Source organism: Neltuma alba, unplaced genomic scaffold, assembly GCF_004799145.2.
Source record: "Neltuma alba isolate B1F8T4 unplaced genomic scaffold, ASM479914v2 tig00012314_pilon, whole genome shotgun sequence".
NCBI classification, from domain to species: Eukaryota; Viridiplantae; Streptophyta; class Magnoliopsida; order Fabales; family Fabaceae; genus Neltuma; species Neltuma alba.
The window spans coordinates 4,934-22,141 of NW_021636825.1; the positions used below are offsets into that span (position 1 = coordinate 4,934).

General features: G+C 37.7%; 3 protein-coding genes, 1 long non-coding RNA gene and 1 other non-coding gene across 6 annotated transcripts; all 5 read right to left on the reverse strand.

Moving 5' to 3' along the window:
* Positions 1-425: 425 nt before the first annotated feature.
* LOC114725951 (CASP-like protein 5C2) lies at positions 426-1,536 on the reverse strand. Its single transcript, XM_028912509.1, has 3 exons — positions 1,399-1,536; positions 773-905; positions 426-684 (listed from the first exon to the last, which is right to left on the reverse strand). The coding sequence occupies exons 1-3, from the start codon at positions 1,524-1,526 to the stop codon at positions 490-492; spliced, it is 456 nt and encodes a 151-aa protein (XP_028768342.1). The 5' UTR covers positions 1,527-1,536; the 3' UTR covers positions 426-489.
* A 1,057-nt stretch (positions 1,537-2,593) lies between these two features.
* On the reverse strand, positions 2,594-4,073 carry LOC114725952 (oxygen-evolving enhancer protein 1, chloroplastic-like). Its single transcript, XM_028912510.1, has 2 exons — positions 3,786-4,073; positions 2,594-3,687 (listed from the first exon to the last, which is right to left on the reverse strand). Exons 1-2 carry the CDS (start codon positions 3,996-3,998, stop codon positions 2,932-2,934), a joined length of 969 nt encoding a protein of 322 aa, XP_028768343.1. The 5' UTR covers positions 3,999-4,073; the 3' UTR covers positions 2,594-2,931.
* A 1,843-nt stretch (positions 4,074-5,916) lies between these two features.
* LOC114725958 (small nucleolar RNA SNOR75) lies at positions 5,917-5,999 on the reverse strand. The gene has a single exon (XR_003738461.1). It is a non-coding gene; the product is annotated as a small nucleolar RNA SNOR75 (small nucleolar RNA).
* Positions 6,000-8,866: 2,867 nt separating this feature from the next.
* Positions 8,867-12,067, reverse strand: LOC114725957 (BTB/POZ domain-containing protein At5g66560-like). 2 transcript variants are annotated; one of them, XM_028912515.1, is made up of 4 exons: positions 11,678-12,067; positions 11,530-11,599; positions 10,135-11,433; positions 8,867-10,035 (listed from the first exon to the last, which is right to left on the reverse strand). In XM_028912515.1, the coding sequence occupies exons 1-4, from the start codon at positions 11,716-11,718 to the stop codon at positions 9,478-9,480; spliced, it is 1,968 nt and encodes a 655-aa protein (XP_028768348.1). In that variant the 5' UTR covers positions 11,719-12,067; the 3' UTR covers positions 8,867-9,477. The 2 variants fall into 2 exon arrangements, with proteins under 2 accessions (XP_028768348.1, XP_028768346.1); XM_028912513.1 differs by having other exon boundaries at positions 11,530-12,067.
* A 4,298-nt stretch (positions 12,068-16,365) lies between these two features.
* LOC114725955 (uncharacterized) lies at positions 16,366-16,910 on the reverse strand. Its single transcript, XR_003738460.1, has 3 exons — positions 16,900-16,910; positions 16,676-16,681; positions 16,366-16,612 (listed from the first exon to the last, which is right to left on the reverse strand). It is a non-coding gene; the product is annotated as an uncharacterized LOC114725955 (long non-coding RNA).
* Between the last annotated feature and the right edge of the window lie 298 nt (positions 16,911-17,208).

Below are 17,208 nucleotides of genomic sequence, written 5' to 3' on the forward strand. Positions count from 1 at the left end.
CATTTAGGTTTGATGGCTGAAAACCCCGCCTCCACTTTATGGATTTATGTCACATCAATAATACGTAGTTTTAGATAAGTTTTCTTTGAAATGGATATCTAAATGCCAAGAACAGTTTGTAATAATGTATCTTCGGGAGTATACGAGGATTCTCTGGCCATTACGTTTAGCTCAATTGACAATAAACACCTCCTTGAATCTTAACTTATAAGAAGTTAAGAGTTTAACTCTTCAATTCATGAGCATGAAGGTTACCTGAGTTCCTTCCATCAGGTGAATGATGAGGGGTAAAAAGAACATTGAGATTTGAGGTGCTTTGACAAAAACATTTGTTTTCCAATCTCTTACCTGGATTTTCAAGTATGAAAAAAGGCACCTCGAACCCCAACCTATTTGGAATATCCTCCGGGAAAGAAAATCCATTGTAGGAAGAAGGGAGCACTCTGTGTATTATCGAAGTTTGAGTCATAACGTCATCAAGCTTAAAATTTACAAGGAAGGGAGGAGCCAGAAATTAAAGAGGCAGGAAGTTGATAAAAGAAGCCAGCACAAGAAGGACATAGCAGCACACAATTGCAATCCATTGCATAACTTTGTGGGGCAGACGGATCCACCAGCATGTTGCAGCAGATCTGTGACGCTGGCTGTTGAGCAAGCTGCAGCCAGAGAGAGATATGACAGACACTGAAGGGGCACACAAAACTCAAAATTATTAGTGCAGTGTGGCAGAAATGAGGCCTTTTAGGTCATTTTAGTCAGAAACTTCACATACTATGTCTCCAAAGAAGACGATCCATATGATCATTCTTTGACGCGGTAAACATCTTACGAGGAGCGAATATGCATCAACCACAAACAATGTTGCACTCCAAGGAATCACCAACCCCATTGCTATAATAGAATAGCTGCGCATCACCAACAAAGACAGTGATTGAAAAAGAACCCCAAGTAAGGTAGTTGGCTACTTCTGTATAATTTGTTCCCATCAGGAAATGACACACTAGCAAATCGCCTTATAATTTAGCAGCGTGAAAGCTTCCTTATAAATAGGAGTTCAAACTCATTACCTGAGCAGTTAATACCTGACTCTTTAAATAAAATAGAAATGACACGCTATCTGGCCTAGACTCTGTAAAGCTGCAACTAATGCATACAATGGCACTCTCTCGTGCCCTTTGACTCGTAAAGCTCCTCATTTTATACGCACCCTGCCCTCGCTTGCCTATCCCGCCCAAAATATAATTCGGAAACTTGGTTCTCCCAAATATTTTTACAAAATTTATGAGACAGAGGAACCGATGATCATCGCTTTCCTGGAGTACCCGCAATTCAAGACCGAGAATTTGGACTCAAATTGAACAACAATGAGTAGGGGGAAGGAAGGTAAGAAAAGCATACCAGAAAGCAGTGTAACCATAGAATTCAACATGGAAGCACAGAAAGAGAAGCGAAGCAGTGGAGAAACCGGTCTGGCCCAATCGCAAAGTGAAGCTTGAGCTAGTGCCAAACACTCCCGGCGGTTCCATTGTTGCGAGCAAGTTCTTGTCATGGTAATTTAATCAAACAGATAGTGGGTGTTGAGGAAAGTGAAAAGGGAAAAAGAAAATCAAAGAAAGCTGGGAGTATGAAATTCTAGCAACCTATGGCAGCAGGAAAATAGCATATCCTTCTGCTTTTGCAGTGAATTGCAATGCAAAAAGCGTGGAATCGGATAGAGACTCTTCTCATCGTTTGGATTTCTTACACGTAGAATGCGTTTTGCTCGGTTGGTTTCTGATACACGCCACGTTTCGTGCGAAAAACCAAAACAGCTTATACTTTCGTGCCATTCATCATTAGCGTGACTACCAAACATTCCTCCCCATAAATAGTTTAAAGTCCATATTTTTGGACTTCCAAATTCTAAACTTATTTATGTAATCAAAATACAGTTTCACCTCACTTTTGTTGTTCGACTTGTTTTACCTATATTGCATATTCGTAGATATATCCAAATTGATTAATTTTTCTGTTAATTAAATAAATTCCTTGTAAAATGCTTTCACTAATTTTGATTTATTTCTTTTGTTATAAGGTTCCTAAGAATATTTGATACATGTCTATTTTCTTTCAGAAAGCTAATAGACGGGACAAGTATTCTGTGTTCTTGATAACAAACACTTGCTCATTTTTATGCAGTTCAATATAGGATGCAGTTTGAATCTAATTTAACAAAATGATTTGAATTTTGATTCGGTTTTTAAATTTGTTACATTATATAGAGTTGGTAATTTAGATAATTTAATTATTAAATAGTTCCCCGTTAAACCGCTTGACTCTCCTACCAAACATTCCTTAACACTATAAACGCCATATTACAAATTTTAAGGGCATAAATTTCACAACAAATTGAATCAATTTGTGCTGACCAGTTTTCCTTGCTTGTTTTTATTTCTTTTTCCAATCTTTTGATGTGTTCAAGTAAACCTCGAATGGTTCTTAAATTTCTTAAATAAAATAATACAAATTTATTTTATATTTGTATCATTCAATATAAAAACGTCATCAAATTTCATACTTCAATTAAAATTGTCAGAAAATTAAACGAAAATTATAGAAATTAAAGGATGGATTTGTGCAAGATTATGCACAGAAACTGACCGGATAGTAATACTAACAACGAAATCCGTGGCTTGGCTCATGTAAAGAGAAACCATCTCACAATTGGGTAAACAAGAACATGGAATGTTACAAAAACTAGCCAGGCCACCACCAATGAAAACTACATTTTATTATAGTTTGAAGTCAATATTATAATATACAGACACAGTAATAAAAATATTACCCTTTGGGCCATAGGATGGTGCAGAAGCGAATATTCAACTCTGGCTAGTTACAACAAAATCTGGAGCCCCATATTACTCAGATCAGAAGAAGAAGAAGGTCTCTGAATTAATCAAGCTGAGCATACCAGACGCCCTGGATCTTCACATCCTTCGGAGCTTTAGCTCCCAAATCAGTATCAGATGGCTGAAGGCTCTCAAACACCCCAATCACTTCTCCAGTCTCAGGCTTGCTCTTCGTCACACTCAAAGTTATCTTCCCTTTCGATGACTGAGCACTCTTATTGTTCTCCTTCGCAAGTTCTTCCTCGTCTCCTCTTCCTCCGGCCGGCAATGCCACCGCATTATCATAACCCGTGGAAGCACCCCTTCCCTTGGGGTCCAAAAACGATGATCCCCGGTACGACGGCACCAGAAATTCTCCGCTGAAGCTGTCTGGTTTTCCAGAAGCCACCAGCTGTTTGATGGTGAAGAGGAAAGGCACGCGCTCGCCTCCGGGAAGCTGGACCGTGACGGCGGCATAGTCGATGCCGTCTTTCTCCTCGAACTTGACGGAGCCATCTTCAGAAACTTGGAAGGGGCCTTCGATCTCGTCGAGAGTGTAGGTGAGGCGGGTCATGAGCTTGGTGTTTTGGAACTCAGGCGGGGCGTTCTTGCTGACACCCTCGGCTTTCACAGTGAAAGAGGTGGGCTCAAGGCAGAGCTTCTTGGCGTTGTATTTTCCAGGCTTGAAGGCGAATGAGTCAACTCCGCCATCGATGGTCGGACACTGGTTAGCCGTTCCTGTTCCTTTGACTTCCAAGTATGTCTTGCTCTGGATTTCGTCGTAGGTCAGGCGTTTTGGGGCACCCTCGGCACTTGCCCCCTGACAAAGAATGTGTTAAAGCATCAAATATCGGCAACTGTTCCCAGAATTACAAAAAAGAAAGAATGAATGAAGGAATGAAAAAGAATGAAACATACAGAGACGAGGAGAGCAGAGGAGGCGAGGGCGAAGCCTGCAATTTTGGTGGCGTCGGCACACTTGTGAGCGAGGTCCTTGAGATGAGGGTGAAGAGAGCAAGTGAGCCTCGATGCAGAAGGTTGCAAGCCGAAGGCCTTGGAAATGGAGTGGGAAGATTTGAGCTGCAAGGGCATGGCCGTGAGGGTGGCGGCTGCTTGCAGTGAGGCGGCCATTGTCGTTTCCACAATTGCTCTCTCTGTGTCTCTGTAAGAGAGAGTGATTTTGTGTTGGGGAAGAAGAGGATCTGGAGAGTTGTGTGGTGGATGGTATGAGTAAGATCACGGATAAGATAAGATGATATATGATTGGTCCACCGAACCTGGTGCCACTGCTTGCCACGTTGGAAGCTTCTCATTTGGGATCAAGATTCTTGCGGTCATAAAATAGGCCATCCAGGCGAATGAAATCTATGACGTGGCAATAAAATTAGAAATTAAAAATTAAATGTAAAAATTTTATTTGTTTCATAATTAGTGTCTTCGAAGTTCGAAGGGCACAAGCATAACAACTTGAGAAGTGGCTGCTAAAATGGTTTCGGGGTGCTTGCCAAAGAAGTTCGAGTTTGCAACGAATGATGATACTACCTTCGGTTCTTAATATAAGATCCTGTTTGACTTTTATTTTGATCTTAAATATTAGACCCCAATCTACTTTATCTCTTATATTTACTCAATTTGTTTTAAAATAATCCTTCTAATAATTATAGTTCTAGTTAGTACATTTGATTAGCAAGGATATTTTAGGAAAGACAACACCTATTTAGGACAAATAACTAACTCAACTTACTTCTTTAATATTCTTAAATTAGTCAACTGACTCTTATAATTAGAATCGAAGGTAGTAATAGATTAATAGATCATCATTTGGAAATGGTTCTGCTTTCTAGATTTCCATGTCCATGGCTAGCTCTTCGAATTTTTCGTAGTCTCCGACGACTTTGATTTTTTGGGTGCTCTAGATTCACAAATAGAGAGTCTCTTTCTTTGTTTTTCGCTCAGGCATCAATCGTTAAAAAAATACCATTATATGTTTTAGTGGTATTAAAGAAGGATAAAATTTTAAAAAGGAATTAAAATCTTAACTATTTTTATAATGACTGTGTGACATAAAAATTCCTTAGGTATATTTAAAGCACAAGTAAATATAAGGATTTCGTTTACTTTTAACATATCCTACAATTTTCAAAACTCACTTTCATTCTTTTCTTTCTTTCTTTCTTTCTTTTTTGATACATAAGGAGCTTTTCTTTCATTTTACTTCCCATTCATTTCATTTCACTCTATTTTTAAGTTCCTAACCTCCGATTGAGGATTCCGGCTGGGGCCTTTGAACTAAAGCCCAAATGTAAATCATCTTATTTATTTTCAAGCACAGGTTGCCAGGTAGTCAGGTTCTAGGAAAATAAACTAAAAATTAAATTTCAATAGTTGAAGACTTGAATCTGAAACTTTGGTGTAGCCAGAGGTGTCAGGGTCAAGGAGACGGATTGTTCTGCGAGCATACACGTCTATGCAAGTGGGAAAAACTCAAAAACATATTGACAAAGATTTCAAAATCCACACAGAAGAACATAGGCCACACTACTCAGTGCTCCACGAACAAGCAAACTGATTAGAATTTAATACAATTTGCCGTCATCATGCTTATCTGCCATTTACATCAAGACGTAAGAGAAGCTCAGCTGCATAAGTAATTATTTCCTCCAAATTAAGACTGCTTGTAATGGCGACTAAGACAAGCAAATCGAGCCACAGAAGATAATAAAAACAGATTCTTCCACCTGAAAATTGCTCCCGACAAATTTCGATGACATCGAATAATATGCATTCAGAATGAGCAGGAGGTATTGTATTCATCATATGAATAATCATATGAACAATTTGTAAGTATCATCACAATGCCATGTATTCGAATCTGATAGTGGAATTCAAAACAAAATTAAAAAAAAAAACACTAAATAACAAACATCAAATTTCCTCCACAAACAATTAAACAATGCAAATTCACCGGGAAAAAAGAAAAATTAAACAAACTACACATATAACAAAGCAGGCACACAGAAAACAAAAACATAACGATGAAAGAGAGGACTCCTCTCAGACAAATGCCTCGCTTGGTCGTCACTGAATGGAAAAGTGATCGGACTCGTCATCTTTCATTCATCATCACTGAGAAGAAATCCCGCAAATCTCACAATCCATCCATCAGAGATTTGCCATCAATTAAAAAAAAAAAAAAAGGATCATAACAAGAAATACAAGCAAAGGAAGGCAATTGAAACATGAAACAACCAGCGATAGAGAAACGCATGCAGAACCAAAGGCCCCACTCCCCCGAAAAGTACCCGTACCCTTCGAGAAATTGAATTCTCGATGTCGTACTTTTATACGCAACGGAGACATTCCCGGGCAGGTATTAGGGTTCATCCGCCTTTTCATCTTAGGGTTCAAGTTGTTTTTTTGGGGTCTCTTGTTGGACCGGGCCCAAGAGTCTTAATAATAAAATTGAACTTGCAAAGATGGATGATGGAAAGATGTACCTGGCACAAAAAAAAAAGGATGGAAAGATGCATTAATTATGAGATTGAGATTTGAATGGTTAAATTTCTTATTTTATAAATAAAACGTTAATTTTTTAAAATAAAAAATAAATAAAATTAAGTTACTAAATTTTAGTCATGATAATTTAAAACACTAATAAAATAAATACTTAATAACATTATTTTATACGAAATCTAAATAGTGCAAATTTTACTTGTAATAGTTGGGATGGGAAGTGCCAAAGGGGATGGAAGTTGCAGGGAAAGAGTAGAGAGACCCCTTTCCTGCATATGATGTCATCAAGCAGGCCATTTATAAATAAAAAAAAAAAGTAATGTATGGTTGTATCTAATTTTCAGTTAGATTTGTGTAGATTTTTTTTCTTTTTATCACACCTGATTAACAATAAATGAAATTATAAAAACAAAAAAAGAAAATGCAATTATAAAAATTTAATTAAAAAATCAAATGAAACAAACTTGGAGATTAATTTTCTTTTTTAAGTCACTATAACAAAGCCAAACCAGAGAAAAGAAAAAATATCAAACTAGAGTCAGCATGTTTTGGCACCATTCCCCTTGGCAAGAGAACAAATGATTCTACTGTCACTCGAAATGTTTTCTCTTCGCCCAGACAAGAGGGAAAGTTTCGATTGAAGAGATGAGGTTGAAAATCTTCATAAGCCAATAAAAATGAATATTTTCTAAAGATAAAAAAGTAACTTATTGGGAAAATTGGTGTAAAATACCTATTTGAAAATTTATTTGGAAATTGGTCCCTGCAAATGTTAGAGGCTGAGGTCCTTAAGGAAGATTAAATATTCAAATGAAATTACTATATTGCCCTAAACTAAAATTTAAAAGAAAGACAACGTAGAAGAGGGAAAATTGGGCAAGCCGCATATGGATGAGCAAGGGATCAAGCGACTGTACTACCAGGTAGGAAAGTTCAATTGCAGACTGTACTACCAGGTAGGAAAGTTCAATTGCACTTAGAAGGATTTTTATTTACACATATAAATAATATGTTATAGTCGGTTGATGTTCATTTGCACCAACTATCATATAAACATAATGGAATATTAATTGCACTTAGAGGGATTTTCATTTGTATATACGGATGATATGTTACACTTGGTGGAAATTCGTTTGCGCTTAGGCTCATGTGAACAAAATGGAAGTTCAACTGCACCTAGAGGGATTTTTATTCACACATATGGATGGAAGTTTAGTTGCACTTTGAGGGATTTTTATTTACACATACGGATGATATGTTACACTCGGTTGAAGTTTATTTGCACTTGGGCTCATGTGAACATAAAGGAAGTTCAGTTGCATTTAAAGGGATTTTTATTTTCACATACGAATAGTATGTTGCACTAAGTTGATGTTCATTAATCCAACTCTCATGTAAACATAATGAAAGATTAATTGCAGTTAGATGAATTTTTACTTGTATATACGGATGACATGTTGCACTCGGTGGAAGTTCGTTCGCACCTAGGCTCATGTGAACAAAATTGAAGTTCAATTGTACTAAGAGGATTTTCATTTGCACATACGGATGCTATGTCGCACTTAGTTGATGTTCATTTGCACCAACTCTCATGTAAACATAATAAAAGATTAATTGCACTTAGAGGGGTTTTTATTTGTATATATGAATGATATATTGTACTCGGTAGAAGTTCGTTCGCACCTGGGCTCGTGTGAACAAAATGGAAGTTTAATTGCACTGAGAGGGGTATGAATGGTATGTTGCACTAGGTTGAAGTTTGTTTGCACTTGGGCTCATGTGAATATAATGAAAGTTCAATTGCACTTAGAAGGATTTTTATCTGCACATATGGATAATATGTTGTACTCACTTAATCTTCATTTGCACCAACTCTCATGTAAACATAATGGAAGATTAATTGCACTTAGAAGAATCTTTATTTGTATATACAGATAATATGTTGCACTCGGTGAAAGTTCATTCACATTTGGACTCATGTAAATAAAATGGAAGTTCAATTACATTGAGAGGGATTTTTATTTGCACATACGGATGGTATATTACACTCAGTTTATGTTCGTTTGCAGTTAGGCTCATGTGAACATAACGGAAGTTTAATTGTACTTAAAAAGGATTTTTATTTGCGCATACAGATGGTATGTTGCACTTGGTGAAACCTCATCTTTCTTTTTGAATCTTAGTTTAGGGCACTACATTATTTTTATCTGAATATTTAGTCTTCCTTAAGGACCTCTGACACATTTGTAGGGATCAATTCCGAAATAAATTTTCAAATAGGTATTTTTCACCAATTTTTCCTAACTTATTTCACTTGAAAACGTTAACCGAAGTCAGGAAAATGTTACAATTGCAGGAGCAATGCTGTTATTATAGACGGGTCGCACCAATATAAACGAAAAGTCGAAGAGTATTGGGGCCTTGAACAAATTAAAAAAAAAAAAAAGAAGAAACATGAAGAGTTAGGGGAGGTGCCCATGTGGGGGTATTGATTGAAAAGGTTCCTTATACATGACTCAGTCACATAATGATGATGGTTGAAAAATTACGGAACACGCAGCAAAATCATGGGTCTGATTGTGAATCCCCAACTCTCTAAAATAAATGAGATTATGATTAGCCTACAGGGAAAAGTGCACCAATTATGGCCCCATCCTCCAGCCTTTCTAGCTACTCCTCCTCCCAATCATCACCCCTTCCCCCTTCTTTGATGACCTTTCACCACAAGCAATCCCTATTCATTCTTCCTTCCCTTCTAGTATTTTCCGGCCCTGCCACCCCCAGCTACTGTTCCCAGCCTCGTATAATGCATCTTAATTAGTTAATTTTATTCCCCGTTACCAATAATCACTGACACCCCCTCTCATTTATTCCCCCATATTTCTCATGTCTTGCGCTCTGCACCCTTCACCTCAAAAGCCGCGTCTCCACTTAACCAATCACTAACTTCCACATCACCATCCTGCCAAACCAAAATCCTGCGTGGGTTTTTTCCCCCTTTTGGGGTTGTTTTTAACAGTTCATAAACAGAATGCGGGGATTAAAAAGATGATTCAGCTAACCGCTTCACCAATCTCACGTGACGTTAAGCAGCAGGTTATTCATTATGGGCATGGGCATGGGGGGGTTGGTGTTGATGGGGTCGTCCCTTGCGTGTGTCAACCACTGCCTGTTCGCGGGAGTCACAAACCTGCGTTTTGAATTTGCACCCGAACTTTTTCCCCAGGGATGCCCTCCAGCCTCTGCCTCCTTGTGGGCCCGCCTTGTTGTCAATCTTCGCGATCACTTTCCTCATGGTGGAGCACTCCCGCTCCAGCTGATGCACCCGCGTCCTCATGCTATCCATGTCCAGCCGCAGCACCTGATTCTCTCTCTCCGCTACGCTCCACGTGCCGCTCCCCTCCTTCTCACGTGCTTCCTCTTCCATCCCGCCCCCAGATGGCCTCCCGCCGTCGATCGCCGCTTCCGCTGACATGAACGACCCCGCCACCGCGTGCCGGAGCTGAAGCTGCTCGAAGAACAGTACTTGGATCACTGCTCTCAATGGGAGCCTTTCGTTCTGCGCTGCGTGCGTGCACGCCTCTAGTGTTAGCTTCTGACAGTCCAGCAACCCGCAAATCCTTTCGCGTTCTGCTTCTGATGTCCGTGGGTGTGCCTGTAAGGAATAGAAGAGTGAATTCATGTGTCTTAAAGGTGTTTGCGAAAATGACAAGGAGAAAAAATCACATTACTAATTGTCGGTACTTGTTGCTACCTTGAGATAGATATCTATGGCACGGTAGAGACCATCGTCGAAGAGTCGGGCTTGTTCGGGAAGAGAGTGAGCGAAGTTGTAGAACCTTTCTGGTTTGAGATTTGCATCGGAAGCTATCTCGGAAAGATAGCCGTCGATTTGTTTACCCACAAACGTTAACGTCGGCGACCTGCCGTCAATTGTTGCGGCATCGTTTCTTTCTTCTAAACCCTCTAAGAAATGACCTAACATTCTCTCCACACAATCTACGTCGTATAGTGTTTCGTTCAAATGCGAGTAGTTGGGTATGAGAAGGTCGTCCAGCGTCGCTTCCTCTAGCTGTGAACCTATCTTCTTCTCCAATGTATCTCTGCAAACTTCGGATGCGTTCAATATATTGGCTGTTCGCAATAATCCGAACAGAAACCTCGTTGCTGCGGAGGACTTGGACCTACTCTTCAATGGAAGATTCAATATTATAGTCTCCAGCAACCCTTTCTGTTGAGCCTCTGAAACTGCCGTCGAAGATGAGGTTAAGGACTTCCGGCTCGACCTTGATACACCAGGAATGTGTTTCTTTGCGTAATACAGAAGACAACACTCTATTACCTCCGGTCTCGTATCCGTATTTTTCAGGGCCAGAATGAGTTGCTTGAAAACAGGAAAACTCAGGCGCGCCAGATCCTCAAGCCATGGGTCTCCTCTTGTAACGCCTCTGCTTACGCCTTTTCTCTTTCCACCAGTCCCAATCGCATTCCACAAGATCTGCTTCGAGTCAGAACCTCGAGTTGTTGCGTCGTTGGCTCCGGGATCACTCAGCGGCCAACCAATCAATGCCGGATCCGATGACGAGGCGCTGGCAACAACGGAATCTATACACATCTGCGTAATGCCTAATGTCTCCGCCAGAGGCATCAATCTCTCACAGGACTTGAGCGCTCTAATGGAGTCCTTGATGCTTTTGAGGACAAACTGAGAGAAAAACTTCTCGGTCTTGGAGATGAGGTTATCTTCAGAGTACTCTTCTGTCATCTCAAGAAACTCACCAGCGCAGCGGAGAGAGACCACATTGGAAGAGGATAAGTCGATTTTGACACCGTAGCAGAACTTGGCAGCTATCTCGAAGGTCTCGGAGCCGCCGGGAAAGTCTGCAAATGTTATATGACAGTGTTCTTCAGCAATTTCGTCGTCTTCCTCAATTTCCTCGGGGACAGATTGTGTTTCTGTGCCAGCAGGTTGGATTCTAGCAGCAGAGGAATGATTCGTTTCTTGCTCTGTAATCAGGTCGTGAATCTTTCGACTTTTTGACATCAGAGGGAACTGGAGTATATCACACAGGTGAGAAATTTCAGAGAATAGGGTACATATGATTGTTAGTCCTGGGGATGGGAACAAACCCATCTAATATAGGCTTACCTTGTGAAGATGGAAGGTCATGTCTTCCACTTCTACCACAATGTCGCTTGGCAATCCGGTGGTGCAGAACCTACACAGAGAAATCGTCACAAATTGCAATAGATAATGCAAAAGAAAAGGGGTTAAAAGAGTAAGAGATTTATCTAACCATGCTTGTCCTTTGGTGCTGGGCTTTTCAGATGCTGTCATTTTCTCAGGAAAATCGTATTCTAGGGAAAAGCTTGGTTGAGATTAAAATTTTTAGAAGAAAGTTAGATGCATGAAGAACAAATACAAAAATAATTTCAGTTCAAGTGGAACGTGAAGACGGAGGTTCTGAGAACAACCAGAACGATAGAAGAGTAGTGAAGGATGAAATCCTTTATGAGGACTGAGAATCAAAGAGGTTGCTTGTGCTTTCTGACGAAGTTTATAAAGGAACAGAACAGACAAAACTTCTGAGTTAAAAAAGAAAGAAAGAAAAGTGACTCACAGAATGGAATCCCCCAAACTCGATATAAACAAATGGACCTTTAACAAATTCCTAAAGAGGACAATATATTTGATCCATCTTCCTTCCATTACCAAACTTGATTTTGCTAGTACTTTGAAGCATATGAAAATCTCACCTACTGTTCCGATCCTCCCTCAGGTGCCGTAAGAGGCCAAAATAAGGTTAACAGAGAAAAGAAATAAAAAGAAGTCCCTTTGATGAGTTTTCTTCTTAAAACCATTGAAAAGACAATGATATGGATCCCCCGCTGGCCATACCGTGTGTTTTTTTATTCATACGTTTTCTGCATAAAGAATTAAACATCTCGTGATGGAAATTACAATTGAGGGTGACAACTCCAAGGTAACAAAGATATTGTATATAATTATGAATATAAAATTCATATATATTTTACATGATATATAATTCAAAATAAGTTTATATAAAAAGAAATTGAGATGTTTTGAATTTGATTTCAATTTTCTGTATTTTATCACGAAGAATCTAATTTCCTGACCTATTGAATTGATCCAGATTAATTTTAGCATGAGGTTATCCTGAAAGGGTGACAGAGATGCCCTTGAACTCACCAATCTCACATTTTCAATGTCTTAATCTAGTTAACCAATGCAGTATTAATGATCATAAGCTTCCCAACAAGGTCATGAAGATTGTGAATATAATTCGTTAAAATCATAACGTTGTCTTGGTCCACCACCTCCTCTTTTTCTAGTGTCAAAAACAAGTTTTTTTCCCTAAAAAAATAAAACACAAGAAGGATCACATCACACAGCAATTGGGATTTTGTTATTCTTCATCACGATTTCACTCTAACTGTGAGCCATTTGAATCAAATTTAAAGAGGACAGAAGGCAGCCATTTCCTAAGAGGGGGATCAAAAAGCAAAGCATTGAGAGGCTTTAAACTAAAGGGTATCATAATTTTGGTCCTATGTGAAATGGGTATCATGTAACTGGCTGAAAAAAGCCACAAAGCTGGAAATGAGACATAAAAAGAAGGCTACTACTATAAATCCTTAGAGCCAGGTAAAGATCTTGAAGGCTGGCCCTATGAGGCAGGGATGTTCAGGTGTGGAAAGGTGTCTAAATTTCTCTGAGCCCTCAAACAAATTAAAAGAAAATCTAAATTAGTAAAGAGAGCGATCTCCTCATAAATGCTTCCATAGCTACCCTCTCGTCCTTCAATCCTTGGAATTTATGACTGTCTTTAATGAGCGACAACTATTTCAAGGTCCATTACTGTTATCACACTTTCAAAATGAATCTGAAAAATGACATTTTCAAGTTTTCAAACTGAGATGCCAATTGAGGGAAAGCAGAGAAAGCAGGGAGCAGGCTTTTAGTTCACTCCAAATTTCATTTCATACAAAAAGTTCTGATTTTTTAACGAACTCCTTATAAAAATTAACTCAATCATCGGACATCTTTGAATTGAGGGGAATGAAACTTTAACAAGAGATTGAAATCAGATTCAAATGTGACACTTAGGCGGATGCGATTAAATTTAAAAAATTTACCTTTATCGGGACAATAAATTACTAATATAATTCTTGATTTGATAATAAATATTCATGTAACTAGATCTCACTGCTACTGCTGGTATGCATGGCTATGGTTTTCGGACATTCTCGAACGAAAAGACGATGCGAAGACGGACAACAAACAACCAAAGCTTTTCGAAGTCGGAGCCCATAACTGTCGGAGATTGTTAGTAGGGACACTTTTTCAAAAAATAATAATTATGCGGCAATGTTACTTGTTTTTCCCATGCATTTTTTTAAATATTTTTCTTACAATGTATTTCTTTCACTTGCCCTCTTATAAATAAAAGGGAAAATTTCGTTCAAGGGCCGCAGTACAGAATTAATTTCAAAAAGTCTCCAAAACTTTCTGAAATTTCACTACAGGACCAAGGGGGCAAACTGATATTAATTCCACAAAGAAAATGACCCTATTGCCCCTCATGTGAACAAGTATGGGAGAACGCATTTGCAAGTGAGGTTAGATAATTTACAACATGCATAGATATATTTACAATTAAAATTAGTCCATTTACATATTACCTTCTTCACCTGAAGAATGTGTCTGAGTGAACAAGTGTGGGATAGCCCATTTGCAAGTGGAACTAGACAATTTGCAACATACATATATTTATTTATAACTGGAATTAGTCCATTTACATGTCACTTCTTTCACTTGAAAAAGGTCTCCATGAGTGAACAAGTGTGGGAGCGCCCATTTGCAAGTGGGATTAGTCAATTTGCAACATACATACATTTATTTACAATTATAATTAGTCCATTTACATATCACCTCATTCACCTGAAAAATGTGCCTGTGAGTGAATAAGTGTGAGAGAGCCCATTTGCAAGTGGGACTTGTCAATTTGCAACATACATACCTTTATTTACAACTGAAATTAGTCCATTTACATGTCACCCTGCAATAAGTATTATGAGGGGCAATAGCGTCATTTTCTTTGTGGAATTAATATCAGTTTGCCCCCTTGGTCCTGCAGTGAAGTTTCAGAAAGTTTTGGGGGCTCTTTGAAATTAATTGTCTTCTATGATCCTACAGTGAAATTTTCCCTAAATAAAAACATATTTAGAAAAAAAGTACTACATTTCTTATATACTACCTTCTGTTCTTAATATAAGAGTTACTTAACTAATTTAAATAGATTAAGAAAGTTTGTTAATTATTTGTAATAAATAGATGTTATATTTATCAAAATAACTTTACTAATCATGTGTATTATCTATAATTACCATTTAATGGAATTTTTAACATTTACATATACTACAAGAACTAATTTGAAAAAAATGGTTAAATATAAGAGACAAAGAGGATTGGAATCATATAAGTAGGACCAAATTTTATGTTAAACTGACTCTTATATTAAGGACCGGAGGTGATATTTATTACTTTTAATTAATTTTAGCATATTTTTTAAAGAGTTGATATAATTTTTTTCCCTCAAATTTCTTTTTATTTAAAGCATTGGTTCTTATAATTTAACAAAAATCTAGACTATTTTACCTTTTGAAGGATCAAAACCTATAATTTTAAACTTAAAAGACTAAAATCAAGACAAGAACAAATTTAAAGAACCAAACATTATATTAATCCCTTTTAAAATTATATTAGGATCTTATAAGAGGGAAAAGGAGGAGTAACTTTTTGTTGTAAGGATCCACGCCTGACCTAAAATGTGGATCATCCAAAGCATATTATTGTACTTCTATTCAAATTAGGATTTGAATCAAACTTCTCATTCAATAATTAAGCAATCTTCTATAACCAATGAAATTTTTGGACATAATTTTTAAGTTCTAAAAACATTAACTGATTTTGGCTTAATTTCTTAACACACAACACATACACATATAAATATAAAGTAATAGATCTTTATAATAAGCACTGTAAGAAGGATAGAATTTAAAACAATATTGTGGCTGTTATTTATATTTCATGGAATGCATAGACCCACACCTTGGCGTCTGAAGTTGAACTTCCCTTAATTGTCGCTTTGGGGTTACTCCAAAAATTAACCGAATTAATGCAATATAGTGCAAAACTCGGGTCGTTTCACTTTGAGGAGCCGAAAATGAAATTAAACCCTAGTAAATGAATGCAAGTAACCTAGACTATAAAAAGAGATTTTTGATTTTGAAAAGCTGTTAATTAAATACTACGAATCAAATTGAAATTAAAATACTTTTTTTTGTTTTTTTTATAAAAGTGATTAGGATGAATGGAGATTAAAGAAATGAAAATGAGACACACGAATAACACTGATGGTAATCAATCCTCTAATTCAACAATGTAGGCAATCATCACTCTAAAAGATGTGGGAGTTAAAAACAATGAATTAAGAATTATAATTAAGCTTTTAATCCAACAACCGAGCCACCTCGAGTTGTCACAAAATATTTTCCTAAAATCCCAACTTACTAACTGCAACCAGAATAGTAAAATGGGATTAAGGATGCTAAAAACCAATGCTTAATTAGAACTCTTAAATCCAAAATAACAGAATTAAAGCTAGCAAGAGACTATATGATCCAAAATTCTAAGCCACCTTAGAAAATCACAATATATTAATTCCAAAATCAATACAAATGTCATAACCACAACATTATAATTGAGATCAAACTATAAACAGCCCAATGTCAAATACTAAGCAATAATTCAGTCACAATAATCCCCAAATATAATCAGATTAAGCAATACAATTATCCCAATAATCAGAAAAACTATCCTAAGACCTAGGAATTATTAAACAATTATTGAGTAGGAAATTAAAGCAACTGAAACTCCCCTTTGATGATCTAAGCTCCTGCCATTATTGTTGAATTAGAGAATTAGGAATTAGCCACGGTTTGCCATAAAATTCGCTGCAATCAGTATTTTGCTACAGGATCCCATGGAAGAACACTGTTCACGCTGAATGGTTCACTTCTCTGTTTCGCTGCGTCTTCCGCCCTCAGCTCGCTGGTCTGCGTCTGCGTGTTCTCTGGTCCTTTCTCCAGCCGCGCCCAGCTCGCCTTCAGCGTCCGTGTATTCAGCTCCGTTCGGCATGCTCTGCTCTCTGTTTTTCTGCTGGTGCCGCCTGCGTCTTCCCTCAGCTCGTGCACACCTCTCGCTGTCGCACTCCTCTCTGCCACCAGGAGGATTCAGCGAAGACGAAGATGGTGGTGATGGAAGACTCCGCCTCACTCTGGTCCTTCGCCGTCAAGAGCTAACGTGTGTGTGTGTTTCGTTCTCCGCCGCCCAAAGCTTGCTCTGTTTCGTATGTGTTCGGCCTCCGTCCGTGTGTTCTCCTCGTTCAAGCTGAAGGTGATTATTGGATATTAGGTTGGGGGAGCAAAACACAACGTTTTGCTCCCTCTTTTTATTATACTATATATTTAATTTTTGAATTATATTTTTTTTCTTTTTTTTATTTTTTATTTTTTATTTTTAAATCTTTCAAAAACCCTGAAACAAAATTAAAAAATAAGGTAGCATTAATTGTCCTCAAAAATCAATTAATCACAATTAAACCAAAATATGACAATTTTGCCCCTATAAAATAATAATTCAAAATAAAATAAAATAAATCAATTAAGGCAAAAAGGGACCAATTAAGCTGACAAAACTCATATAAAAGATAGTAAAATATATAAAAATAATTGAGTTTGTCAG

Excerpts from the sequence above, each read along its gene's own strand:
- LOC114725957 (XM_028912513.1), bottom strand. The coding sequence starts at position 11,718 with ATGACAGCATCTGAAAAGCCCAGCACCAAAGGACAAGCATGGTTAGAT. Across the intron at positions 11,434-11,529 it reads TGACCTTCCATCTTCACAAG|TTCCCTCTGATGTCAAAAAG; the intron begins GTAAGCCTATAT and ends GATATACTCCAG. Across the intron at positions 10,036-10,134 it reads CCATAGATATCTATCTCAAG|GCACACCCACGGACATCAGA; the intron begins GTAGCAACAAGT and ends TATTCCTTACAG.
- LOC114725952 (XM_028912510.1), bottom strand. The coding sequence starts at position 3,998 with ATGGCCGCCTCACTGCAAGCAGCCGCCACCCTCACGGCCATGCCCTTG. Across the intron at positions 3,688-3,785 it reads CCTCTGCTCTCCTCGTCTCT|GGGGCAAGTGCCGAGGGTGC; the intron begins GTATGTTTCATT and ends ATTCTTTGTCAG.
- LOC114725951 (XM_028912509.1), bottom strand. The coding sequence starts at position 1,526 with ATGGAACCGCCGGGAGTGTTTGGCACTAGCTCAAGCTTCACTTTGCGA. Across the intron at positions 906-1,398 it reads TATGGTTACACTGCTTTCTG|CTATTCTATTATAGCAATGG; the intron begins GTATGCTTTTCT and ends GGTGATGCGCAG. Across the intron at positions 685-772 it reads TCGTCTTCTTTGGAGACATA|TGTCTGTCATATCTCTCTCT; the intron begins GTATGTGAAGTT and ends GTGCCCCTTCAG.